Here is a 25,859-nt window from a genome sequence, read left to right as displayed (position 1 = left end):
GAGGATGGCTGACGTTCTGCGGATGACATCACAATGGAGGGGCGGGGCTTCCTCTCGGAGGGCAGCTGACGTTCTGCGGGTGGCGTCACAATGGAGGGGGCGGGGCTTCCTCTCGGAGGGCAGCTGACGTTCTGCGGGTGGCGTCACAATGGAGGGGGCGGGGCTTCCTCTCGGAGGGCAGCTGACGTTCTGCGGGTGGCGTCACCGTGGAGGGGCGGGGCTTCCTCACCTGCTATGGCCTGGCTCGCCAAGCTGGCCATGCTCACCGCGCTGTGGCTTCTCAGCCTCACCTCGGGGGCCGTGTGGACCCAGACTCTGATCACATGTCCCCGGGACAGGCTGTGCCGGCGGGCGCTGCTGTCGGGCAACGACGTGGTCCTCCAGTGTGACGGCCACGGAGCCCAGTGGTACTTCACGTCCGTGGGGGGGGAGCAGCTGGCCCTGCTGAGCCCCCTGTCCCATTTCAACCCTCTCCCGGGGGGAAGCCTGCAATTAAAGAACCCCCAGACGTTCCACTCGGGTCTCTACCATTGCCAGCGAGGGGAGGGGACCCCGGTGGTGGAATACGAGATCGATTTCCAAGACGCCAGCAGCCTTCACGTCACCCACAAAAACCTGGGGCAGAAACCTCTCTGCAACAAAACCGTGGTGCTGGACGAGCCGGTGGAGATCTTCACGCAGTGGGGGCCCTGGCAGGACTGCAATCGGTGCCAGGAGCCCGGCGAGCGCAAGCGCCTGGGGTACTGCTACGTGAAGGGCCCCGCGGAGCCCCCCACGGCCTGCGGGCTGTACCTGGGGAACAGGAAGATGTCCCCCCGCCGGGCGCAGCCCGAGCTGCAGGTGGAGGCCTGCCACACGCCCTGCTTCTTCCCCAGGGAAACGCACCAGCCGTTCTTCGTTTTCGACATTTACCCTCTGGGCAGACTGACCTCGAGCCTGTGGCTCAGTTGCCCTCTGGCGTCCATCTACAGGTGACAGCCGGGCTGCACACACACACACACCCCATACACACACACTCGGGCTTCTCCCACGCTGCTCCTTGCTTCTTTCTCTCTCTCTCTCTCTCTCTTTCTTTTCCTTTTCCTTGGCACCAGTCCCAGGACTTGAACTGAGAACCTGAGTGCTATTCTTGTTTGTTTGTTTGTTGCTGGTCCTGGGGCTAGAACTCAGGGCCTGGGTGCTGTCCCTGAGCCTCTCCCGCAAGGCTAGTGTTCTACCACTTCGAGCCACAGCACCACTTCCAGCAGCTTTTTGGCAGTTAATTGCAGATAAGAGTCCCTCAGGCTTCCCTCCTGTGCTGGCTTTGAACTCAGATCCTCAGATCTCAGCCCCCTGATTCTCGGTGTGAGGCACCCGTGCCCATCTGGATGTGATTCTTCAGTGTTTGGTTTTTCTGCTCAAGGTTGGTGCTCTGCCACTTGAGCCACACCTCCACTTGGGGCTTTGCTGCTGCTGTTCATTGCAAATCAACCTGCCTGGGCTCCTTCCTAACTCTGGTCCTCAGATCTCAGCCTCCTGAGTAGCTGGGATGACGGGCGGGAGCCGCTACAAATGGCTTGCAGCCTCCCTTTTCACAGGTGGACTTAGGCCAATGTTAAGGTGGAAGTCGGAGCGCAGCCTACCCAACCGGAAAGGGTGAAGCTCTGAGAGCAGCTCCTGTTACACAGCCCCCCCCCCACCCCCAAGGAAGGAGGTCTCCCCTTGCTGTTCCCCTGTGCTGTCCCGCTTCCTCCTGGAGCTAACCTTGTTCCCTTCCTCAGGCCTGTGAGCTGGGAGATGGACAGCCGCCCCGTGACATGGCAGAGCCAGCTGTCTGGCCAAAATAACCACACCTTCCTGTCCCCCGCCACTGGCAGCGAGCAGCTGCAGATTTTCCACATGGCCACCTACAAGTGCTTCGTGGAGCAGGAACTCGTGGCCCAGTTCAATCCAGTCAGTCCAGAGAGGCTGGAGGCCCGGAGGCCGGGGCGGGAGGCCGGGCCGTGGAGGCTGGGCCAGGCGGAGGCCCTGGCCGGGCAGGCCGATGCTGTCCTCCAGGGGCTGAAGCTGGCCCTGGGCGCGGGCACCATCCTGGCTTTACTGGCTCTGATGTTCAAGGTCCTGCGCCCCGCTCAGCGCCGGAGAAGCAATCCAGCCGTGCTGGTGACATAAAATAAACCCTGGGGGCTCAGCTCGGGCTGCCATTCTGTTCTTTGTTGTTGTTGTGGTGGTGGTGGTGGTGTTTTGTCGATGGTGAAACTTGAACTCAAGGCCTTGGCCCTGTCCCAGAGTGCTTTTTACCCAAGGCTAGCACTCTACCACTTTGAGCCACAGCGCCACTTCTGGTTTTATGGTGGTTCACTGGAGACAAGGGGCTCACAGACTTTCCTGCCTGGGCTGGCTTTGAACCACAGATCCTCAGATCTCAGCCTCCTGAGTAGTTAGGATGACAGGCGGGAGCCTCTTTATTAAACCCACAGCCTCAAGGACAAGAAAGACACAAGAGGACAGAACCCTGGTCCCCGGCTGGGCGCTGCACCCCGTTGCTGTGTCTCCCTGCTTTCCTTTGCCCTTGGCTCCCCCAACTGTTTGCATGCCTGAGCCCAAGCCCCAGGGAAGCCTGGATGGACGCATGGTGGGGGGTGCAGGGCAGAACAACCCTCAGCTGAGACACAGGAACCACCAGACCATGCCGGTCCCAGAATTCAAGAATGAGAAATGGAATCTTCAGACCTCTTCCTATGTAGTGCCCTAAAACTTCCCTACATGAAGCAATGAAGATGCCGAATGGAAACGTCTGCCAGAGCCGAGCAGAGGCCTCTGCAGCTTGAGATCAGTTCTGCCCTCTCACCCTGCGACAGACACTAAGGGTTCCAGGGTACCCCGAGACAGAGTTCTGCAGGAGGCAGCTAAGGTCTCTGAGGAAACTGACTTGAGGCCCTGGCAAGCCAAGACAGCAAAGAACAGGAAGGTGAGCAGGTTTGTGTCTCCTCGTGTGGTTTGGCTCTCAGCTGAGGATCCGACAGCTAAAAAAAAAAAAAGTACTGTTTAGAGCTAGGAATATGGCCTAGTGGTGGAGTGCTCACCTGGCATGCATGAAGCCCTGGGTTCCATTCTTCACCACCACATATATAGAAAAAGCCGGATGTGGCACTGTGGCTCAAGGGGTCAAGTGCTAGCCTTGAGCCAAAAGAAGCCAGGGACAGTGCCCAGGCCCTGAGTTCAAACCCCAGGACTGGCACAACCCAGGCTTGTCCACAAAGGAACTCAATAAGCAAGTGGCAAGGCTACATGAGTGCCAGCCCAACAACTAGCACACCATGACAGGGGCTGGTCTGGGGAGGGAAGGCCTTTGGGCAAAACATCTTATGCAGCGATGACCCTGTGCTGTGTGCAAAGCACCCCAAACCCAGTGGCTTCAGACAGCGTCAATGTACATTGTCTTCACTCAACTGGAGCTGGGGTTTGCATACAAAATGGCATTTCCCCCAACATTCAGGCCATGAAGCTTTGGTCCCCAAAAGAGGTGACTGGATTCTGAGGGCTCTGACCTAATCAATAATTCATCCACTGATGGATTTGCGATTTGATGGCATTTGAGAGGTGCTGGGAACTTTCAGCCTCAGCCTCAGACCTTTTTTTGGAGAAAGGGGGTCACTGGGAGTGTGGCCTACTAGGAGGTGTGGCCTATTAGGAGGCTTGTCCTGATTGGAGGAAGTAGTCTCTGAGGGTGTGGTTTATCTGGAAGTGGAGCCTGGTTGGAGGAAGTAGGCTACTGGCGGTATTGTCTATTAGGATAGAGGGCCTGATTGGGGGAAGTGTGTCACTGGAAGTTTAGCGTACTAAGAAGCCAGGCCTGATTGGAGGAAGTGGGTCATTGGAGTGGGTCATTGGGGTGTGGTCTATTAGGAGGCGGGGCCTGATTGGAGGAAGTGGGTCACTGGGGTGTGGTCTATTTGGAGGCGGGGCCTGATTGGAAGAAGTGGGTCTATGGGATGTGGTGTATTAGGAGGCGGGGCCTGACTGGAGGAAGTGGGTTACTGGGGTGTGGTCTATTATGATTTGGTCTACCAGGAGCTATTGAGACTTAACTGAGATCACAAATGCTCACTGTCATGCTCAGCTTGTTAAAATGTGGTCTTCCTAAATTTTTGCTCAACCAGCTACAAACCTTGTTCCTCCAGATTTCTGCCTTCTGAGTAGCTGCTATTACAAACTATGAAAGACTGTCCTGGGCCAGATGCCATCTCTTGGGTATGGGTGCAGGGGTTAAATTAAGAAGACTACATGAGCTGTTAAAATTAAGGATTCCAAGAATGGCTGGGAATGTGGCTTAGCGGTGGAGTGATTGCCTAGTATGCATGAAGCCCTGGGTTCGATTCCTCAGCACCACATACACAGAAAAGGCAGAAAGTGGCACTGTGACTCATGGCAGAGTGCTAGCCTTGAGCAAAAAGGAAGCCATGGACAATGCTCAAGCCCTGTGTTCAAGACTGTGCCCAGGCAGGAAGGAACTTCCTGAATAGAGTCCCAGGGGCACAACAAATAGGAGAAAGACTCGACAAATGGGACTACTACAAATTAAAAAGTTTCTGCACAGCTAAGGACATAGCCACCAAAATAGAAAGACAGCCAACGATATGGGAAAGGATATTTACCAGCACAGCAACAGACAAAGGCCTGATATCGGTCATCTACAGAGAACTCAAAAAACTAAGCCCCTCCAAGCCCAATAAACCTATTAGGAAATGGGCAAAAGAGCTAAAGAGAGACTTCACAAGAGAAGATATAAAAATGGCAAAGAAACATATGAGGAAATGCTCAACATCCCTGCTAGTAAAGGAAATGCAAATAAAAACAACCCTGAGATACCACCTCACCCCAGTTAGAATGGCCTATACTCTGAACTCAGGAAACAACAAATGCTGGAGGGGCTGTGGGGAAAGAGGAACCCTTCTCCATTGTTGGTGGGAGTGCAAATTAGTACAACCACTTTGGAGAACAGTATGGAGGTTTCTCAAAAAGCTCAATATAGACCTACCCTATGACCCAGCCATACCACTCCTAGGCATCTATCCTAAACAGCAAAATCCAAGATATCAAAAAGGCATTTGTACTACCATGTTTATTGCGGCACAATTCACAATAGCTAAAATATGGAAACAACCCAGATGCCCCTCCACAGACGAATGGATCCAAAAAATATGGTACTTATACACAATGGAATACTACATAGCGATTAGGAATGGTGAAATATTGTTATTTGCAGGGAAATGGTCGGAACTCGAACAAATAATGTTGAGTGAGACAAGCCTAGAACACAGAAAACAAAGGGGCATGATCTCCCTGATATATGACTGTTAACAAAGGGAGACGGAGAGACAGTAGAGACCAAGTCTGTGAATACTGTATATGTTCTTGATACATTGTATATTGCATATATGTCAACCTGACCTAGACAAGGGATAGAAAAACAGGTTGTAAGATATCATAAGAAATGTACACACTGCCCTACTATGTAACTGCACCCTCTTTGCACAACACCTTGTAAAAAAATTTATGTCCAATTAATAAAAAAAAAAAAACCCCAAAAAAAAAAAAAAAAAAAGACTGTGCCCAGGACTTGTACCAAAAGGAAAAAAAAAAAAGAAAGAAAGAAAAGGAAAGGAAAGAAAGAATTCCAGGAATGTTGTCTGCTTCAGACACAGTTTGATCCAGGTGTCCACACAAACTCCTTCCAACCATCAGTCTACATCTCTCTACTGCACTTTCTTGGGCAAGGGCCTTCATCCTAAAGCAGCTGCTATCCCAGAGAGGACAAGGCGTCTGTCAACAGCTCAGCCTCAAATCATAGCCCCCCAACCTCACAGGAAGCAGACTCAGTTCTCAACTTATCAACAGTGCTCACCCACCCCACCGAGTGCTGGGTGTGGTGCTGGACTTAGTTTCTCCTCCTCACATGCTATGAGGCCTAAGGAACTACCCCTTTGCACTTCACAGATGGGGAAACTGAGGCCCGGGGTGGTTGGCAAGGTTCAGGTAGCATAGGAGACAGCTGGTTTCCAGAATTTGCATGGATGGAGTCCCAGTCCTGAGCCAGGGGCAAGGCTAGGTCCTGAAGACTTCAAGATAAGATGGAGGGGTGGAGGGGGGTCCCCCAGAAGAGCCACAGGGCAAAGCAACCAGCCATGGGTTTGCTCCTCCTCCTCTCCCCCACTCCTACTGCCTGGCACGGCCTTCCCAGAAATCTCTGGGAGACAGACTGACCTCATGCAGGCCGGGCCAGTGGGGTGACGTCAGGCGAGCCGGCCATGTGTTCCCGGGCCTGAGTCACTGGGCAGGGCTGGCCGGGGCCCAGGCCCTGTGCCCAGCAGGGGGCGGGGGGAGGGCTGGCAGGGGGAGACAGGGGGAGGGGAGGGCTGGCAGGGGGAGACAGGGGACATGAGGGTGCTGGGGTATCACCCCCTTTGCCTGTCGCCACGACTGACTACCCAGAAGACCCGGAGCCCTTGCTCCCTGCCCCCCAGAGGAGGGAGGCGTGGGCTGGAGCCGGGGCCTATTCCATACGTTTATGAACGACCCAGACGTGGCTATTTATAACCCTTTGATCTGCCTGCCCAGGGCGGTGGGTAAATGCCCGCTGCGGGGCCAGGGTGACGAGTGAGCTCGGCTGCAGGGCTCCGAGGGGAAACTGAGGCTCCACGAGACCCGGGCCCCTGCACAGAGCCTCCCAGCCGGTGCATGGCTGGGGCTGAATTTGAACACAGGGAGACTTTGCCCACTCGATGGCTGCCCCGGGCCCGGTGTGCTGTCACCATGACTGCTTTCTTCTAAACCTTTCTTTCCTGGCCTCTGTGTTCTTTTTCTTCTCTTTCTTGTCAGTCACTGGCCTTGAACTCAGGGCCTGGATGCTGTCTCTGAGCTCTTGGCCCAGAGCTAGTGCCTCTTCCGGTTTTCTGGTGGTTCACTGGAGATCAGCAAGCGTCCCAGAGACTCTCCATCCTGAGCTGGCCTCAAAGCACGATCCTCGGCTCTCAGCCTCCGGAGTGGCTGGGGTTCCTGGCGTGAGCCACTGGTGCCCAGCTTGCACCTTTTTGAGCCTCCCAATTCCCCGGGCAAAGTGGGGTGAGCGGCTGACACCCCTCATTGCTCCCATGGGGAGGGGGACCGGGACCTTGGCACAGCAGATCTCCACCAACAGCGTTTCCTGTTGTTGCCGACTGCGATGATTCAAGCCTGACTCTCCAGGGTGGGTAGGCCGGGCTGGCTACACAGCGTCCTGTGGAATATTCCAGAACTTCCCAACTGCACCTCCCCCATGCTTCTGCTCGCAGAGAGGGGGACCAGCAGCTGCCGAGGGGCGGGAGAGGAGGTCTCCCTTCCAGCCTCCCATCCTCAGGGGCCGGGGGTTGGCTTTCCCCCTTGTGCCTGTCACCCCATCGCCTCTCGGGACACCCCTTCTTCCTCCCAAGGCCAGCAGCGGCCTGCCCCTGGCTGGGCGATGACTTGGGGCCTGGCGTGCTTTGGTTTGGTGGGTTTGGTTTGGATGGTGTGGTTTTCTTTGGCCTTTCGAGTTTCTGCCACCGGCGTACGGTTCCTGGGTGTCACCCACAAGGCCTTTCTCCTCGCTTCCTCCCCAGGAAGTGGGGTTCTGCATTCCTATGCAGGCCCCTTCCTTCCTCCCCCACCCCCCTCCTCCACGTCAGCACCCCTGGGGAGGGCAGTGCCCACCTGCTGGGCCCCTGGTGTTCTGAGCTGCTGGGGACACCACCATGGGGTCACTGTGAATGTGGGGGCCCCTGCCCCACAGGGTAGCCTACTTCCAACAGTGGCCCCAGGCTGCTGCCTCTGGGCTTGTTTGCTGGTTTGTGCCACGGCTGGGGCTTGAACTCAGGGCCTGGGCACTGTCCCCGCACTCTGTCACTCAAGCCTGGCGCTCTACCCCTTGAGCCACAGCTTCACTCTGGCTCTTTTTTCTTTCTTGTGGTGGTTTTTTGGAGATAAGAGAGTCTCTCTTACAGACTGTCCTGCCCTGGCTTGGGTTTGAACTGTGGTCCTCAGATCTCAGCCTCCTGGGTCACTCGGATGACAGGCGGGATCCACAGCCCCCGGCCGCCCCGGCTAATTCTGAGATGGGTCTTGCTTTCTGCCCAGGCATGTGTGGACTGCAATCCTCTTATTCACTCTCGGTCATGGCCAAGGTGACAGGTGTGTGTCACCAGGCCCAGCCTTTTCTGTTGAGATGAGGTCTCAAAGACTTCTTTTTTCTCTTTTTTCTTTTGCCAGTGTGGGTCTGGACCCACCATCCTGGTGTCCGCCTCTTGCGCAGCTGCGGTGAAAGTGTGAGCCACCATGCCCAGCTTCCGGTTTGCTTTTGTTTTGTTTTGTTTTGCCAGTTCTGGGGCTTGAACTCAAGGCCTGAGCACTGTCCCTGGCTTCTTTTTGCTCAAGGCTAGCACTCTGCCACTTGGGCCACAGCGCCACTTCTGGCCATTTTCTGTATATGTGGTGCTGGGGAATTGAACCCAGGGCCTCATGTATATGAGACAAGCACTCTTGCCACTAGGCCATATCCCCAGCCCCCCGGTTTGCTTTTGAAGTAGAAAAAAAGGCCCATAGCCAGTGGCTCACACCAGTCATCCCAGCTACTCAGGGGGCTGAGACCTGAGGATCACCGTTCAAAGCCAGCCCGGAGCAGGGGAAATCCTTGGGCCTTTCTTAGCGAGCCACAGGAACCTGAGCCTCTGGCAGGCCATGGCCTGGAAGGAGCACTGAGCTTTCCCAAGGCTCCGCTTGGTATGAAGGGAGCAGGGAGCAAAACACTGAAATCGGGGTGCGGACTGCAAAGGATATTTACAGAAGAACCCTCGCGCCAGCCCACCTGGCCTGCCGGTGGAGAGAAACAGGGCTGCTATAAATTTACACCCAGCCGAGGGCTGAGACTCGAATTTCATGCCAATAACGAGATGTCTCCTCCTGCGGCTTGCTGAAGGGCGGAGGAAGCTCCTTTCTTCTGCTTTTTTCTAGTGGTTTTTTTTTTTTTTTTTAGATACGGGCTGGTAGTACAGCCTGGCCTGGAACTGGACTCTCTCGCCTCCCCGGGGCTGGATTTACAGGTGTGGCCTACCATGCCTGTCCATCCTGTATTACTTGGTGGGTTTGTTTTTTTTTTTTTTTGGCCAGTCCTGGGGCTTGAACTCAGGGCCTGAGCACTGTCCCTGGCTTCTTTTTGCTCAAGGCTAGCACTCTGCCACTTGAGCCACAGCACCACTTCTGGCCATTTTCTCTATATGTGGTGCTGAGGAATCGAACTCAGGGCTTCATGTATACGAGGCAAGCACTCTTGCCACTAAGCCACAGTCTCAGCCTAGGCCTTGTGCTTTTGCTTAGCTCTTCCCCCTCAAGGTTGGTGTTATAATTTCATGAGCTGCCCCTCCACTTGTGTGTGTGTGTGTGTGTGTGTGTGTGTCCGTCCTGGGGATTGAACTCTGGACCTGGGTGCTGTCCATAAGCATTTTGTTACGCAAGGCTGGTGCTCCACCACTTGAACCACGCCTCTGCTTCTTTCTGCTGGTTCCTTGGAGAGAGGAGTCTCACAGCCTTTCCCACCAGGGCTGGGGCGGAGCTGCGACCCTCCCAGGAGCTAGGAGGGCCCACAGGAGCCGCCAGCGCCAGGCACTCGGGGTGCTTTCTGGTTAACCAGAGATGAGAGTCGTCTGGGTTTATCTGCCCGGGCTGACTTCAACCCACAATCCTCAGCGCTCAGCCGCCGGAGCAGCTGGAATTACAGGCGTGCGCACCCGCACGGGCTGCGGTGCTTTGGATTCATAACATCATTTTCATTTGGTAGCCAGCTCCCAGCACCTGCCCTCCCCCACCCCACCCCCCAACCTCTCCCTGGCCAGGAGCTGGATGGCAGGTTGTAGACCATGCAGAAGCAGCGGCCGCTTCCCACGCACAGCTGATAGACTAATAAAATGAGGGCTCTGCCCACACTGCGGAGTAAAAGAAAATGGATTTGCTTATCAATAATTCAAAGTCTCGGCTCCGGTGCTGCTGAGTCTTACGCTGCCTTGGCAGCTGCTTGTCTCTGACCTGATTCTGCTTCGGGGCCTCGGGCAGAGTGAAACTCGGGGATTCTCAGGAGGTGCGGCCTCTGGAGGGGGCAGGGTCTCTGCCCGCCCACTCCTTCCCTCTCTTCCTCCCTCCCTCCCGGGGAAAGAGATCTAAACTCTGCGGCCTGCCTATCTTGGTTACCAACCAAGCCTTCTGTCCCAAGTGACAAAAATGGTGATAGGAGCACAGAGGGGATTCCCTGGTTCTTATCAGTCCAGGGAAAGTGTGGATTTCAGGAAAGGCTAGATCCAGGTGCTGAAAGAATTTACTGATATCCTCCCACAAACACAACAGATTTTCATCTCCTGGGGGCAAACATCTCTTGCCCCTCCAGCCTGCCAGCTGAGGTCTAGTTCCGGGAAGTGAGGTGTGCAGACTTGAAATTCCGGCCACATCACTTCGCCTGGGAGGGAAGAAAGGCCGTGCTTCTGAGGGTGAATGAGAAATGGATGCGCACAGGGCCTTGGGGCTTGAACTCAGGGCCTGGGCACTGTCCTGGAGCTTTTTCACCCCAGGCTGGTGTTCTACCACTTGAGTCACAGCTCCACTTCTGGCTTTGTGCTGGTTCCTTGGAGATAAGAGTCTCACAGACTTTCCTGCCCAGGCTGGCTTTGAACCGTGATCCTCCAGGTCTCAGCCTCCTGGGTAGCTAGGATGACAGGTGTGAGCCGCCAGCGCTGGGCTCCTGATGTGTTATTGCGACCCACGGACCTTTCCTCCTATTTTTTTTTTTTCTTTTTAGTTTTGAGTTTAGTTTCCTCCTGTGACTCCTGACCCACTACGGCGATTTTCAGCCTCCCCAAGCCCGGGGCGACACTTGTGCAACATGTATTTTATGCAACCAGCTAAGACCAGGATCCTGTCTCTTGACTTTAGCAGGAACCAGACTGACCGCTGCTGCCAGCCCAGCCCCTCCCGGGCTCCCCCCGGGCTGCCGAGTGACCCCAGAAGTGCCCACCGGAGCCACCTCCAGACACACTTGCCCAGAGCCATGGGTCACAGGGCTGGGCCTGGCTTATGGGATGGGGAGGTGGGTGGATGGTGCTTCAGGTAAGGGTTGCTCAAGGTGCACGGGTGGGCCCTTGCCTCTCTCTGTGCTTGTCTCAGCCCCTGAGGAGCTGGGGTGACAGGCGTGACCCACGGGTGCCTGGCCAAACTTTATTATCTTTTGTCTGAACAGGGGGACAGGGTGAGGGCTGGGGCTGGGGAGGAGGGAGGAGGGAGGAGGGGGAGGAGGGGGGAGGAGGGAGGAGGGGGAGGCCTGAGGCAGCTGTCAGCTGCAGGTCTGGCTCCCAGCACCCGCGTCTTCCTGCTCGGGGCGCCCGGTGTGGACCACGCTGTAGGCTCTGGTGGGGAGAGGAGGGGTGGCGGGAAGCTGGAGGGGCGGCATGTTGGGGTGCCCGCCCAGCTGTCACCCCCCACTTGCAGGGGCCTCACCTCCGCCGGCAGAGCCGGGACAGCTGTCTGCACTTGCCACCTGCAGGGAAGGAAAGGGGGTGCGCGTGTGTACACGTGTGTGTGCCTGTGTGTGTGTGTGTGTGTGTGCTCGTGCGCCAGTCCTGGGGCTTGAGCTGGAGGCTCGGGCGCCGCCCCTGCGCCTTCTCATTCCACGCCGGCGCTCCACCCCTTGAGCCACAGGCTCCGCTTCCAGCTTTTGGCTGCTCCCTTCCCGGGCTGGCCTCAAGCTCCCGTCCTCCACGCTGTCTCCTCCGCAGCCGGGACGCCAGGCGTGGCGCCTGCTTCCTGAGAGAGGTGCTCCACGCGGGGGGGGGGGGGGGGGGGCTGAGCATGTGACTGAGAGCCACGCGTGTGCACTGCGGCCGTGCAAAGGCCCTGAGGTAGAAGCAGGCACCGAGAGGAGGAAGGTCCTCCCCGCCCCTGGGCACTGTGATGGGGGGGGGGAGGGGGAAGGGAGGGGTGCGGCGGAGGCCTGAGGCTCCTCTCTCCAGGGAACCAGCGAAACGCCAGGCGGGGCACTGTGGCTCAAGGGCAAGGGGCAGTGCTGGGGTCCCGAGTTCGAGCCCCACGCACAGCCCAGGCCTCCCCCTTGCTGTACGGGACCCACCCAGCCGCCCGTTCTCACTGGTGAGGATGATGATGCCCGTGACAAACAGCACCGCCGCCACCAACAGCCCCCGTCTCCGCAGCGTGCCCTCGTCTGCAGACAGACAGACACACACACACACACGCACACACGGGTGTCAGGTCCCGACACCACCACCGTCCGCCCCACCGCTCCTCCGGGGGGCAACTCACCGTAAGTGAAGGGGTCCGCCTCGTCTACACCTGTGGGGCGCAGCCGGGGACACGGGTCAGAGGTCAGGAGAGGTTTGCTGAGTGAATCAGTGAGCGACAGACAGGTCCCCGCCTTTCCACCCCATCTCCTCTGCCCAGCTGAAGAGCATGTGTGCGCGCGCGTGCGCGTGTGTGTGTGTGCGTGCGCGTGTGTGTGTGCGTGCGCATGTGTGCGTGTGTGTGTGTGTGTGTGTGTGTGTAGCATAGCCATCCATGCTACGCACATTGCAGAGCAGGACTGGGGAACGCGGTGCGGTCTGTGGCCTTACTGACCCGGTGGCTTTGGAGTCTGGGGGAGCACCCAGAAGTGCTTGCCTGCTGACTGCTCCTCTGGCAACGTCGGGGTGCCTGCGGGGGAATGGGCAGAGGGGAGGGGCGGTCAGGGGAGCGGAGCTAGGAGAAGGCGCCTGCGCCGAGCCCCTCTCCCACCACCCCACTCAGAATCCAGGGGGCCGGGGGGCCGAGGCCTGGGGATCGCGGTTCAAAGGCAGCCCGGACAGGAACGTCTGTGGCTCCTATCTCCAATGAACCAGCAAAAAGTTGGACTAGAGGCATGGCTCAAGTGGTAGAGCGTTAACCTTGAACAGAAAAAGCGAAAGGACAGCACCCAGGCCCTGAGTTCAAGACCCAATACAGGCATACACACACAGGGTTTTGTCAGTCACAGGGCTTGAACTCAGGCCTGGGCGCCGTCCCTGGGATCTCTGCTCAGGGCAGGTGCTCTACCACCTGAGCCGCAGCTCCGCTTCTGTGTTTTGCCGTGATTGCTTGGAGGTAAGCGAGACTCCGGGGCGTCCGAGCCCGGGCTGGCTCTGAATGCGATCCTCAGGTCTCAGCCTCCGGGACGAGGGCCCCAGCGCCGCGCTGCCGGAAGCCACGTGCCTCCGGGGAAAGTGTGTCAGGATCGCTGTGGGGAGCGTGCCCCGAGGGCGGCCGGGCGGAAGCGCTGCCACGTCCTCAGCCCCAGGCTCCCACCTCTCTCCGTGCTCCCCGGCCGCGCGGGCTCTGTGGCTGGGGGAGAACCCGTCCCGGTCCCCGTGGGTGCTGGCGTCTCCGTGACCGCTCCCGTCTCCGCCTCCGGCTCCGCGTCCCCCGTCTGGAGTTCAGTCTGGCTTCTAGTTATTTCTACTTGGGCAGGAGAGCAACAGGAAGGGGGACAGAAGTGAGAGAGACTGGGCACTGGTGCTCATGCCTGAGATCTGAGGACCACGGATCAAAGCCAGCCCAGGGAAGGAAAGTCTGTGAGACTCTTTTGTTCTCAGTCCTGCGGCTTGAACTCGGGGCCTGAGCACTGTCCCTGGCTTCCTTTTGCTCAAGGCTAGCACTCTACCTCTTGAGCCACAGCGCCACTTCCGGGTTTTTCTATATATGTGGTGCTGAGGAATTGAACCCAGGGCTTAATGATACGAGGCGAGCGCTCTACCGCTAAGCCACAAACCCAGCCCTGTGAGACTCTTATCTCCAGCACCAGCAAAAGGCTGGAAGTGGTGCTAAGAGTCAAAGTGGTTAGAGCACCGACCTTGAGCAATAAAACTAAGGGAGATGGTGAGGCCCAGAGTTCAAGTTCTAGTACCAAAAGGGGGGAGGAGGAGGAGGAGGGGGAGGAGGAGGAGGAGGAGGAGGGAGGAGGGAGGAGGAGGAGGAGGAGGAAGAGGAAGGGGGAGGAGGGAGGAGGGAGGAGGAGGGAGGAGGAGGGAGGGGAGGGAGGGGGGAGGGGAGGAGGAGGAGAAGGGAGGAGGGAGGAGGAGGAGGGAGGAAGAGGAAGAGGAGGAAGAGGAGGAGGAGGAGGAAGAGAAGGCGGGAGGAGGGAGGAGGAGGGAGGAGGGAGGAGGAGGAGGAGGGAGGAGGAGGAGGGAGGAGGAGGAGGAGAGAGGAGGAGGAGGAGAGAGGAGGAGGAGGAGGGGAGGAGGAGGAGGAGGGAGGAGGAGGAGGAGGAGGGAGGAAGAGGAGGAGGAGGGAGGAGGAGGGAGGAGGGAGGAGGAGGAGGAGGGAGGAGGAGGGAGGAGGAGGGAAGAGGAGGAGGATGATCTTGGCTGCCTCATCACCCTCAGGGGTCCGAGTGGGTGGGGACAACTCACTGAAGGGTCACAGCCCTGCCCCTCCCCAGCATTCCCTCCTCAGCCTTCCCTCCCCAGCCTGGCCCTCACCATCAGCCAGCTGAGTCCACGTGTGAGGCCTGCTTGGGAAATCTGGGGAGGCTGTATCTGGAGTTGGGGGGAAAAATTGGGATGTCAAAAGCTGGGGGCCCAAGGTTCATGCCTGTCACCCCCACCTACTCAGGAGGCTGAGATCTGAGGATCTCAGTTCCAAGCCAGGCAGGGCAGGAAAGTCCCTGAGACTCTTATCTCCAATGAACCACCAGGAAACCACAAGTGGTGCTGTGTCTCAAGTCGTGGAGTGCCAGCCTTGAACAAAGAGCTCAGGGGTAGTGCCCAGCCCTGAGTTCAAGCCCCAGGACCGGCACACACACTGATGTGTGAGATGTTGGGTCACCAGCCTGTCCTGCTGAAGCGCTCACACACGAGGGGACTCCCACAGGACAGGTGTCCCTTCCTGGGGTGCTGGCTATCACCTGATTTCACCAACCCCCTGAGAAATCTTGCCAAAAGAAATGCACCTGGCTACACATTCCAAAAGCCTCCAAGTTGGACATGCCAGCACCCCACTTGTTTGGGCAGACCCCTCTCCTAGAATCGCCTCCTCAGAACAGCCCTCCCTGGCTCCTCAGGAAGCCAATACCCAGCAGGCAGAGCCTAGAGGGGGAGACAGGTCCCTCAAAGCTCCATTGGAGCACCTGGATCAATCCATTCTTGAAGCTCTACCCCTGGACTTTGTAACTACACAAACCCTTAATTCCCCTTGTTGACCGTTATTAGCCAAGTAGCCAGGTAGCACCTGAACAGACCTGCCTCTCTCTCCTCACTTGTGACGTGGCTCGGGATGTAAGTGTTTTCAGTAGTCGGGGTCTACTGCAGAAATGGATTCAGCATCGTCCAATGTCTGTCCTGGAGAAACAAGGATGAGAAGTTAAGAGTGGGGGCCTTTGGCTTCCTTCTTCAGTCCCCGGGTACCTGGACTTGAACTCAGGCTCTTGCGATCTCACGTGGTGGGTTGCTTGTTTGTTTTTCTTGTGTTTGCTCAAGGCTGGTGATCTATCACTTGAGCCACGACTCCCATTCTGGCTTTGGCGTGTGTGTGTGTGTGTGTATGTGTGTGTGGTTGATTGGACATAAGAGTCTCATGGGTTTTCCTGCCCTGGCTGGGCTTCAAGATGCAATTCTCAGAGCTCAGCCTCTGAGTAGCAGAGATTGCAGGCAGGAGCCACTGGCGCCGAACCACAGATCAGTATCTCACGAAGTCTATGAAGAACGGACTTGATGTCTGTCTGTCTGTCTTTGCCAAGGCCTGCTTGTTTCCATGTTCACGCTTGTGAAATACCAGAACGGATGGGGATCTGCAGTCAGGCTCTAGGGCAATCCCAGTTCCCCACTGGGCCAGGGTTCTGCCCCTTGGCAGAGCCTCAGTTTCCTTATCTATAAAATGGGTACTACGATGTGTGACACAATAGAGTTAAGGCCTAACTGAAGAACTCATAACTAAACTTGGTCCCTCCCCACCGCTTGCCACTTTGGGAAAGTGCTCCCCAGGTAAAGTTGACAGGTTTAATTAACGCTTTGGCCTGCTCCCAGCTGAGCCCCTTTTGTTAATGAACCACATACTATTTTTGCTGGGAGTTTTGAGTCTCCTGACTGCCAAGTAGAAAACAGACACCCCACCTCAGAGCCAAATCAAACTGGATCGCGGCTGGAGGTGCAGGGGAAGGCGTTCTCGGTGGGGCAAATCCTGGCTAGACTCTTTGGAAGCGCCACCCGTGGTTCTGTGGTGTTCAAACTGGGTGTCACCCTGAAACTGCCTAACAGTCCCCACTTCCTGTGAGGCCTACGGAGGGGAGGGCAGGGGAGGGGGGAAGGCCGGCAGAGCATCCGTTCAGGCTCTTACCTCTGCTGGGCACAGCCAGGCCCACCAGGATGAAGACATACAGGCCACCGGAGGGCCCCATCTGCGGAGTGAGGGGATCAGGTCAGCGGGTGGTGGCCGGGGCAGCTCTGGGATGGGGGAGGTCTTGCAGCTCACCCCTCCTTGAAGCAGACACCCCTAACTTCAAAGCCCTCCTGCCCTGGACAGGGCTGACGGCTGCCTTTGTGGCCAGGGCCAGAGGATGCAGACAGTGGAAATTACAAGCCAACACCCCACTTCCCCTTCCCTGTTGGTTCCCCAAAAAAACCCAAAAGCAGTCAAGCAGCAGCAGCAGCCAGCCCACCTGTTCCCCCCAAAGCATCCCGCACACAGGGACCCCCCCCCCAAGCAGAAGGCCCTGGTTGTCCCCCCCCCCAGCACCTCCAGGTGAGACCCCAGGACCAGGAAGGAAAGGCGGGGAGGGCGGGCAGCAGGGGAGACTGAGGCCCGGCTTACCTCGGAGCAGAACCTGGGTCCCGCCGCAGCCCTGAGGTCGGAGGATGTGAGCCTCGGGGGCACGCCCGCGGGGGCGTGGTCGAGGTGGGCGGGGGCGGGGGGGCCGGGCGGGGCCGGGTCCCGGAGAGGCGGGCTTCGGCGTGGTGGGCGTGGTCTCCCGGCGGGCGGGGCCGGCGCGCGGTCGTCAATCATTTCCTCCCAGGCTTCCTGGCCTGGAGGTGGGAGCGGGAGAGGCGGGGGCTCTGGAGGGGACGGGAGGGAGAGGGGAGGGCGGGGGCTGGAGTGGGGGGATGGAAGGGGCGGGAGGGAGAGGGGAGGCGGGGGCTGGAGGGGGGATGGAGGGGACTCTGTAGGGGGCGGGAGGGAGAGGGGAAGCCTGGGGGTTGGAGGGGGCGTCCTGGGGTTGGGCAGCGGGGAAGGGGCGGGAGGGAGAGAGGGGAGGGTGGGAAGGGGGAGGGGAAAGGGTGGCACCGGGATGGAGATGGCGAAACTGAGTGTGGGGAGTCCGGGAGCAGGCTGGGAAGTGGGGATGATGGCCGGCGGGGGCCACATTGGGACCCTGGGGCGGGAGAAGCCTCCACCCACCCCACCCCCCGCCCCCCCCGCGGGCAGCAGGCTCAGCACCTCAGCCCGCCCCCGCAACACCGAAAGTCCCGCCCCCACCTACGCAAATTCACTGGTCCCGCCCGCCCCGACCCCCGTCCCACGCTCCCCAAGCCCCCGCCCCACCCGTCCCTCGCAGCCCCACCTCCCGCGCCCCTCACCGAGCCCCGCCTCCGCCCCGCGTTACCCGAGCCACGCCCATGGCCACGCCCCTCGCTCCCCTAGCTCCGCCCTATCCCTGTCCTCCCCGCAGCCCCGGCCCCGCCCCTCGCTCCCCGAGCCCCGCCCCCGGCCCCCACATCCCTGGCCCCGCCCCGAGCTCCCCGAGCCCGCCCCATCCCTGTCCCCCCCCCCAATCCCCGCCCCGTGCTCCCCGAGCCCGGCCCCATTCCTGTCCCCCGCAGCCCCACCTCCCGCGCCCCCAGCCGAGCCCCGCCCCATCCCTGTCGTGCCTCCGCCCCCCCTCTGCCCCGCGCTCCCCGAGCCCCGCCCATCCCTCCGCGTCCCCAGCCAAGCCCCGCCCCATCCCGGTCGCGCCCGGCCCCGCCCACGAGCCCCGCCCCATCCCAGTCCCGCCCCGAGCCCCGCCCCATCCCAGTCCCGCCCCGAGCCCCGCCCCATCTCTGTCCTCCCGCAGCCCCGGCCACGCCCTTGCTCCCCGAGCCCCGCCCCCCGGCCCCACCACATCCCTGTCCCCCATCCCCACCCCGCCCCGCGCCCCCGAGCCCGGCCCCATCCCTGTCTCCCCCATCCACACCCCGCCCTCCCCGAGCCCGGCACCATCCCTGTCCCCCGCAGCCCACCTCCCGCGCCCCAGCCGAGCCCCGCCCCATCCCTGTCGCGCCCGGCCCCCGCCCGCCCCGAGCCCCGCCCCATCCCTGTCGCGCCCGGCCCCGCCCGCCCGAGCCCCGCCCCATCCCTGTCGCGCCCGGCCCCACCCCCCGAGCCCCGCCCCATCCCTGTAGCGCCCGGCCCCGCCCGCCCGAGCCCCGCCCCATCCCTGTCGCGCCCCGCGTCCCCACAGACAGCACACACCGCCAGAACCGAGTGCACGTTCATGTTTATTAAGCAGGGGGCGCCCAGGGGACTGCGGGCCTCGCGGGGAGGGCGGGGCGGGGCGGTGTGCGGCCCGGCCGGGACCCCCACAGGCTTTTCGGGGTGCTGCCAAGGCCTGGGAGGGGACAACGAAGTGCCAGGGGTCCCCGGAACTGGAGCCCGAGGCCCTGAGCCTGGGGTGCGGTCGGGCGCTTCGGGTGCTGCCAAGGCCTGGGGGGTCAGCGGGTGCGGACGGGCGCCTTGGGGTGCTGCCAAGGCCTGGGGTGGTCAGCGGGGTGCCGGGGCTCCCAGGGCCTGGGGTGCGGACGGGCGCCTTGGGGTGCTGCCAAGGCCTGGGGGGGTCAGCGGGGTGCCGGGGCTCCAGCCTCGGGGCGGGTGGGGCGGCTCATTCCGGGGAGCGCCCCCGGCACCGGGCCGGGGTCCCCACCGCCTTCACGGGTCGACCAGACCCCGGGTCCGGGCGGGGCGGCGGAGGCTGACCGGCCGGCCTTACACACCGCCGCCGGGGGCTGCGGAGTGGGGAGAGGGGGACAGTCAGCGTGGCTGGCTCTGGTGACCCAGGCCTGTGTCCCCGCTACCCCAACCCTGGGACCCAGGGATCCCGGTTCGAATCCACCCCCTAGCAGAAAGGTCCGTGAGACTTCTCCGCAGTGAATCACCAAAAAAGCCTGAAGTGGAGTTGCGGCTCCAAGCTGAGGGACAGCGCCCAGGCCTGAGTTCAAACCCCAGGACCGGCATAAAATAACTGTGTAAGATGCTCTGACCCCCTCCCCCCAAGTCCCGGGGAAGGGTGCAGAACCACCGAAATCAGGTCAGGATATTTTTACATCATTGGCATGAAACACCCCAAGGCGCCTCTCTCCCCACCCTGCCCTGCACCCCTCCTGCCTCCCCCACATCGCTGCTGGGGCTCATCTCTTCCTACAAGAGATCTCCCCCACCACCTCCTGTACCCTCACACCTTCGGGCCTCCCCAGCGCTTTCCTACGGGTGGCAGGGTTTGAACTGGGGGCTCGTCCCCCTCGAGCCACACCCTCTGGGCTCTGGGCCGTGAGTTCCCTATGTGCGCTTCCCATAGCTGAGATGACAGGAATGCAGTACTGCCCTACGCTGGTCTGTTTGGATGCAGGGGTTGGGGACCTCTTTGCTCAGACTGGCTTCGAACCACCATCTCCACCCTTCGACATCCACAGATTCCTTTCCTTTTTTTTTCTTTTATCCAGGACTGAGACTAGAACTTGCTATCTGAGACTTTCACTCATTGGCTGGCACTCTACCACCTGAGCCACCCTTCCAACCCCCACGGATTCCTTTTACGCATAGATTTTTAAATCCATATTCTATGTATGTTTGAATAGTTGTGCAAAACCCCTTCCTCCGTCCCTCCTTTCCCCCCTCTTTGATGCCAGTCCTGGGGCTCGAACTCAGGACCTGAGCAATCTCCCTTAGTTTTTTCACTCAAAGCTAGTGCTCTACCCCGAGCCACAGCTCCACTTCCAGCTTCCCCCCCTCCACCCCCCGCAGTTCACTGGATATAAATAAGAGTCACATTTTCCTACCCAGGCTGGCTTTGAACCTCAGTTCTCAGATCCCAACCTAGGAGATCTCAACCTAGCTAGGACTACAGGCGTGAGCTCCCAGGTGGTGCCCTGGGTTTGGGGGGGGGGGGGATCTTTGTGGCTCTTAGGACATGTCCACAGCTCGCTGTGGGTTGGTGGTCCCCCTCGGGGAGGGGGGGTCAGCCTCCATCTGTCAACACCCCCTCCCCCCGCACTCTGCTCTGTGCCGGGGCAGTCCTCTCCCCTTCGAAGACACCCCCCCACTTCTGGGGCCTCCCAGACCCCACACGTGGGCCCCAGCCCTCACCTGAGGAAGGGAGCTCCGACTTGCAGGACTTACACGTGGGGCTGTGAAGGCAAAGGAGGAGACAGAGAGCGACTATGTAAGAGAGGGCCTGCTTTCTTTCTGGGCTCTGGTTTAAGGGAGCACTCCAGGACACCCCCCCCCTCTTTTCCTTTCCCACTTCCTCCAGACCTCTCAGACCTGGAGTCCGCCTTTCTGCACTTTACTTTCTTGCCTGTTGAGAGAGAGAGAGAGAGAGAGAGAGAGAGAGAGAGAGAGAGAGAGAGAGAATGAAGGAATGAATGAACAAATGGAGGGATGGATGGCTGCTTGAGTGCGGTGGGCGGGGTGGGGCCGGGCGGGGCGGGCACTCACTGATGATGATGATGATGCCCAGCAGGAACATCACGGTGGCCAGGGTCATGCCCACGGTCTGCACGGTGCATAGTCTAGGAAACGAGACGAGATGTTGAATGCGGGTGCAGCTGTGGAGCTGGCCTGCTGGGCTCTCCTCCAGTGAGGTCCTGGGGGACAGGGGGCCCCTGGGGGGGGCTCTCTGCTCCCCTCCCTGCCTCAGTTTTCTGGACTCTAGAATCAGTGCCCTCCACGCCTCTTCCTTGGTCATTGTCCACCATTGACGCCCATCTGGACTTGCACAGCCATCTCCACGATGACCTGAGCCACGTGGGGGCCTCACCGCGGACCCTTCTCAGGTGCTTGCCAGGGCCAGAGAAGACCCCTCCCTCCCTCCCTTCCTTCCTTCCTCCCTCTCTCTGTCCCTCCCTCTCCCTCCCTTCCTTCCTTCCTCCCTTCCTTCCTTCCTCCCTTCCTTCCTTCCTCCTTTCCTTCCTTCCTGCCTCCCTCCCTCCCTCCCTCCCTCCCTCTCTCTTCCTTCCCACACCTCACCCCATCCACCTTCCCCAGCAGTCCACTGCCCCACAAGCACCCCTTGCGGTTCCTGGATTCTTTCCAGATGTCAACCTGTCTCAGGGCCTTTGCACTTGCTGCTCCTGCTGCTACCCTGAAAGTTTTTCCTCTAAATACCCACCGGGCTCCTTACTCACAGTCTTCTCTGTCCGTTCTGTTTAGAAATGGTCGCAAAAAAAAGACTGTTATTGGGCCTGGGGACTGTGGCTTAGTGTAGAGTGCTTGCCTAGTATACATGAAGCCCTGGGTTCGATTCCTCAACACCACATATACAAAAAAAGCCAGAAGTGGGCTGGGAATATGGCCTAGTGGCAAGAGTGCTTGCCTTGTATACATGAAGCCCTGGGTTCGATTCCCCAGCACCACTTATATAGAAAACGGCCAGAAGTGGCGCTGTGGCTCAAGTGGCAGAGTGCTAGCCTTGAGCAAAAAGAAGCCAGGGACAGTGCTCAGGCCCTGAGTTCAAGCCCAGGACTGGCAAAAAAAAAAAAAAAGCCAGAAGTGGCAGAGTGCTAGCCTTGAGCAAAAAGAAGCCAGGGACAGTGCCAGCCCCTGAGTTCAAGACCCAGGACTGGCAAGAAAAAAAAAAAAAGACCCTGTTTTTCATTCTACATGTATGTGTGGTGGTGGTGGTGTTTATTTTGTGCCAAAACTGAGGCTTCAACTCTAGGATCTGGCATTGTCTCTTAGGTTTTTTTTTTTTTCACTCAAGGCTGGTGCTCTACCACTTGAGCCACAGCTGCCACTTTGGGCTTTTTTGGGTGGTTCATTGGAGATAAGAGTCTCACCGACTTTTCTGCTCAGTCTGGCTTTGCACCGAGATTCTCAGATCTCAGCCTCCTGAGTAGTTAGGATGCTCGGCTTAGCAGTATAAGAAATACTTCTCCTAGGGGCTGGGAATGTGGCCTAGTGGTAGAGTGCTGCCTAGCATACATGAAGCCCTGGGTTCGATTCCTCAGCACCACATACACAGAAAAAGTCAGAAGTGGTGCTGTGGCTCAAGTGGCAGAGTGCTAGCCTTGAGCAAAAAGAAGCCAGAGACAGTGCCCAGGCTGTGAGTTCAAGCCCCAGGACTGGCAAAAAAAAAAAAAAAGAAGAGAAAGATAAAAAGAAATAACTTCTCTTACTTGCTGGAGTCTCTGAGTCTTTTCCACTGGGTCTTAAGGAAAGCAGGATTCAGGGCTGGGCGCTACAGTGCCTGCCGTGTGTCTTGGCACAGATCAGGGGCTCAGTAATCACCAGCCGTGGGCCCAGAACCTCTGTCTGCTCCTAGCTGACTTCATAGTGTGACAAAGTGCTCGTGTTAAATAAATCTGAGTCATGGCTGGCTGGGGGTAGCGTGGACGGAAGAGCCAGGCAGAGCCTCTCCTAGACACTGAGCAGTCCGATATTTGATCTGAAGCCAGAGAGGGAGAAAGGCGTCTCAGCCTACTATGGATGGTAAGGGGAGGACAGCGAGTGCAAAGGCCCTTGGGCAGGGAGGAGAAACGGCAAGACTGAGCAAAGATGGCGGGGTGGAAAGGTGTTTTTCGCAGGGAACTGGGGTCAGGTCTCAGCCCTAGGGTAAACTTATTGAGCTTTGGTGTCATGGGGTTGATAATAAGGTGTCATGGAGGAAAACTGCCCAAAATGGGGATTATTGCTCTTCAATACAGAAGGGGCCAGAGAGCCAAAGTCACCTGTCTGAGGCCACACAGCCACACAGTGAGTAAGCAAGACTCAAATCCAGCAGCCTGGTGTCCCAGTTATATTGAGGCTCAGAGGGGGCATCAGAGGAGCATCTGCCCCCCCCCCCCCCACACACACACTTTGCTCTCCATGACCCCATCTGATCCAAGCGACGCCACCCTAGGGCCCACTTTAGCAGTGACCCCTCACCCAGCCATGTCTTCCTCTATCCCAAACACCAACACTCACCATAGTAAAATGGGTCGGGCTCCTCAGGACCTGTGAGAAGGGAGAGAGACACGGAGAGAAGGAAACCACTATTGCAGCACCCGTTAGCACACATGTTTGAGCATGGCTGTGTGCCGTGGCTCACGCCTGTCATCCTAGCTACTCAGGGAGGCTGAGATCGGAGGATCAAAGCTTGAAGCCAGGTCCAGAGAGGAAAGTCTGGGAGATTCCTATCTGCAATGAATCAACAAAAAGCTGAAGTGGAGCTGTGGCTCAAGCGGTAGAGCACTGGACTAGAGGGGCTGGTGGGATAAAAGCTGTTAGCCAGTCATGGGGCTTGAACTCAGGGCCTGGGCCTGGGCCTTCACTTTTTTTTGCTCAAGGCTTTCATCTTACCACTTGAGCCACAGCGCCACTTCAGCTTTTTTGCGGATTAACTGGAGGTAAGAGCCTATGAACTTGCAGGCTGGATTTGAACTTTGGTCCTCAGATCTCAGCCTCCTGAGTATCTAGGATGACAGGTGTGAGCCACAGGCACTGAGCGCTCTCTCTCTCGCTCTCCGCTCTCTCTCCTTCATCTCCTGGTTTTCTGCAAACCCTCCTCCACTTTTCTCAGGCCCCCTGAAGTGAGCTCCTGTTCCTGGCTGAGAGCTGGGGTTCCGTGCACAGACTCTCTAGCTGGCACAAATCTGGATCCTTTAGGGTGTGGCTGGGCTAAGGAGGACCGAGTAGGCAAGGGAAGGAATGTTCCCCACTCCTGGCCACTTGCCAGGAATCGATCAGCAAGGAGGGGGTTGCTATGGCAACCGGAGCATCTTGAAAGGTGATGCTCCCCCCCCCCCCAGTACACTGACCCAGGTCCTCTCTATAAGATTTGTGACTTGGATCCAGACTCTCTGACTCCCCCCGCCCCCCCGCACCCCTGCAGAACTGGCCTGTGGCCAAACCCAGGGTCCTTCTTAGAGACCTAGTTTCAAGCGTGTTCAAGCACCGCGGTTCTGTACACCCCTAAATTCCCCCTCTTGGTTTTCTTTGCAGGGGAGAAAAAAACACCTCAATAATTCATTAATCCCATTCCTTCGGTATTCGACAGGCTTTTCCCCTCCCTGTCCAGCCATCCCGGCCCCCACCCCACCCAGGGATTTCCTGGGACCTGAGCTCCCCCCCCTCTTCCTGGCCTTGTGTGACTGGGGAAACTGGGGAGGGTATGGAGCCGTGTGCACCCCCACCTCCACACGTCTGTCCTCAGCCACCCGGCTCCACCACCACCCCTGCGAAAAAGCCAAAGCCCTGGGCCCTGGCCAGACCCTGCGGGCTCAGCCCTCCCCGCCTCCCCTCTCCCTGGGGTGGCTTCCAACCTCTGCAGCCCCCCAGCCCCACCCCTGCTGCCCGCCTTACAGGGCTCAGCTCCTGCCGCAGCCCCTGCCTGCTGGGGAAGGGGGGAAGGAGACAGCCGGGTGCAAAGTGGGGTTCCCCCTTCGCTGCCTGCCGGGATCCTGCCTTGGGTGCGCAGCCCCGGCCTCGACCGCAGAGGCGGCCGCGGGGCTGGGGGCGGGGAGGCAGCGGGGTGGGGGCCCCGGCCTCGTTCCCTCCCGTGCAAGCCGCCGTCCTGCAGAAGCGGGGGGCAGGGGGGACTGGCCAGCGGAGAGAGGAGTGAGAAGTGGGTTAATGGGTGTGAAGTGGAAATGGCGGTGTGGCTGGATGGGGGGGTGGTGGTGAAGGGGGGGTGGAGGGGACTCTGGTCCTGCCAGAACTGGACTCTGGAACTGGACCTGGTAGGGGCGGGAAAGGGGGTGTCCCAGAACCCCCACTACCACCTAGGAGGCTTTACTGCGGCGGTTCACACCCCACCCCAGGCTGCCACCACACCCCACATGCGTCTCTGCCTCCCTTCTCCCCCAACCTGCCTGGCAGGGGTTGCCAAACACAGGGGTGCTCAGGATGCTGGGAACCAAAAAGAAAATGTGGGGGGGTCCCTTCCCCTGGCCCCTGCTCCCCCCCCCCGGCCCACCTTCGGGTCCTGGAATCTAGACCCTCGGCGAGGCAGAACCCCCGGCGGCGCCCATCTCTCCGGCTTCCTATCTGCTGGCTCCGCGGCGGGCGCGGGACCCGCCACCCCTCGTTGCCATAGCAACCTGTCCGCGCATCCCTCCTCCGGGGGACAGCCCTCGCTCACCACGGGTCCCGCACCTGGATGGAAGTGCGGGGGGGGGGGGGAGGGTGTGCGACGAGGGGGGAGGGTGTCCAAGAGAGCCCCCCCTCAAAAAGGGGCGAGGGGGTGCGGCGGAGAGGCCTCCACCCAGGGCAAGATCAGCCCCATCCCCTGCCCACTGCCCCTTCCCCCCCCCCCCGCGGCTTGCTCGCCCTCTCCCCCGCGCACCCTCCCGCGCCCACTCCCCAGGACCAGGGCAGCACTCACCGGCCGTGGGGATCTGCGTCGGGGTCATGGAGCCGAAGAGGGGGCGCCCTGCCGGAGATGCCGAGGAGCGAGGACCGGGCTGCCGCAGCTGGAGACAGGACAGACCGACGTGGGGGGACGTGGGGGGGGGGCCCGGTGTGCGGGGGGGGGAGGGGCTGCAGCCAATGGAAGCGGGGATCCCGCCCCCGCCGGGCCTCCCCGCCCGCCCCCGGCCCCCGCCGGCGTCCCGCCCCTTCCCCCAGGGCGGGGCCGC

General features: G+C 59.4%; 3 protein-coding genes across 7 annotated transcripts; 1 reads left to right on the top strand and 2 right to left on the bottom strand.

Moving 5' to 3' along the window:
• The first annotated feature begins 258 nt into the window (after positions 1-258).
• Fam187b (family with sequence similarity 187 member B) lies at positions 259-2,151 on the top strand. The gene is made up of 2 exons (XM_048329957.1): positions 259-971; positions 1,761-2,151. Exons 1-2 carry the CDS (start codon positions 259-261, stop codon positions 2,149-2,151), a joined length of 1,104 nt encoding a protein of 367 aa, XP_048185914.1.
• Positions 2,152-11,238: 9,087 nt separating this feature from the next.
• Fxyd5 (FXYD domain containing ion transport regulator 5) lies at positions 11,239-16,898 on the bottom strand. The gene is made up of 11 exons (XM_048329956.1): positions 16,864-16,898; positions 16,390-16,450; positions 16,185-16,267; positions 15,296-15,356; positions 14,538-14,594; positions 13,366-13,515; positions 12,664-12,738; positions 12,352-12,381; positions 12,179-12,253; positions 11,533-11,572; positions 11,239-11,441 (listed from the first exon to the last, which is right to left on the bottom strand). Exons 2-11 carry the CDS (start codon positions 16,448-16,450, stop codon positions 11,369-11,371), a joined length of 705 nt encoding a protein of 234 aa, XP_048185913.1. The 5' UTR covers positions 16,864-16,898; the 3' UTR covers positions 11,239-11,368.
• A 1,621-nt stretch (positions 16,899-18,519) lies between these two features.
• Fxyd7 (FXYD domain containing ion transport regulator 7) lies at positions 18,520-25,798 on the bottom strand. 5 transcript variants are annotated; one of them, XM_048329794.1, is made up of 7 exons: positions 25,607-25,798; positions 25,199-25,377; positions 23,209-23,238; positions 20,740-20,813; positions 20,557-20,599; positions 20,389-20,429; positions 18,520-19,031 (listed from the first exon to the last, which is right to left on the bottom strand). In XM_048329794.1, exons 1-5 carry the CDS (start codon positions 25,632-25,634, stop codon positions 20,560-20,562), a joined length of 351 nt encoding a protein of 116 aa, XP_048185751.1. In that variant the 5' UTR covers positions 25,635-25,798; the 3' UTR covers positions 18,520-19,031; positions 20,389-20,429; positions 20,557-20,559. The 5 variants fall into 5 exon arrangements, 4 of the variants coding, with proteins under 4 accessions (XP_048185751.1, XP_048185749.1, XP_048185750.1 ...); XM_048329792.1 differs by having other exon boundaries at positions 20,566-20,599; XR_007208359.1 differs by lacking the exon at positions 25,199-25,377.
• Between the last annotated feature and the right edge of the window lie 61 nt (positions 25,799-25,859).

This window comes from Perognathus longimembris, chromosome 20 (assembly GCF_023159225.1).
Source record: "Perognathus longimembris pacificus isolate PPM17 chromosome 20, ASM2315922v1, whole genome shotgun sequence".
In the NCBI taxonomy this organism is placed as follows: domain Eukaryota; kingdom Metazoa; phylum Chordata; class Mammalia; order Rodentia; family Heteromyidae; genus Perognathus; species Perognathus longimembris.
This window is presented reverse-complemented; position numbering and strand designations above follow the sequence as displayed.

What these genes read in the sequence shown, in the direction of transcription:
- Fxyd5 (XM_048329956.1), bottom strand. Translation starts at nt 16,450, where the DNA reads ATGGGGCCCTCCGGTGGCCTGTATGTCTTCATCCTGGTGGGCCTGGCT. An exon ending in GGCGGACCCCTTCACTTACG is followed by an intron (nt 12,254 to 12,351) that starts GTGAGTTGCCCC and finishes GTCTGTCTGCAG; the next exon opens with ACGAGGGCACGCTGCGGAGA. An exon ending in GGGCATCATCATCCTCACCA is followed by an intron (nt 11,573 to 12,178) that starts GTGAGAACGGGC and finishes CCTTCCCTGCAG; the next exon opens with GTGGCAAGTGCAGACAGCTG.
- Fam187b (XM_048329957.1), top strand. Translation starts at nt 259, where the DNA reads ATGCTCACCGCGCTGTGGCTTCTCAGCCTCACCTCGGGGGCCGTGTGG. An exon ending in CCTCTGGCGTCCATCTACAG is followed by an intron (nt 972 to 1,760) that starts GTGACAGCCGGG and finishes TCCCTTCCTCAG; the next exon opens with GCCTGTGAGCTGGGAGATGG.
- Fxyd7 (XM_048329791.1), bottom strand. Translation starts at nt 25,634, where the DNA reads ATGACCCCGACGCAGATCCCCACGGCCG. An exon ending in GACGCAGATCCCCACGGCCG is followed by an intron (nt 25,378 to 25,606) that starts GTGAGTGCTGCC and finishes ACTTCCATCCAG; the next exon opens with GTGCGGGACCCGTGGTGAGC. An exon ending in CTAGATTCCAGGACCCGAAG is followed by an intron (nt 24,822 to 25,198) that starts GTGGGCCGGGGG and finishes TCCGCTGGCCAG; the next exon opens with TCCCCCCTGCCCCCCGCTTC.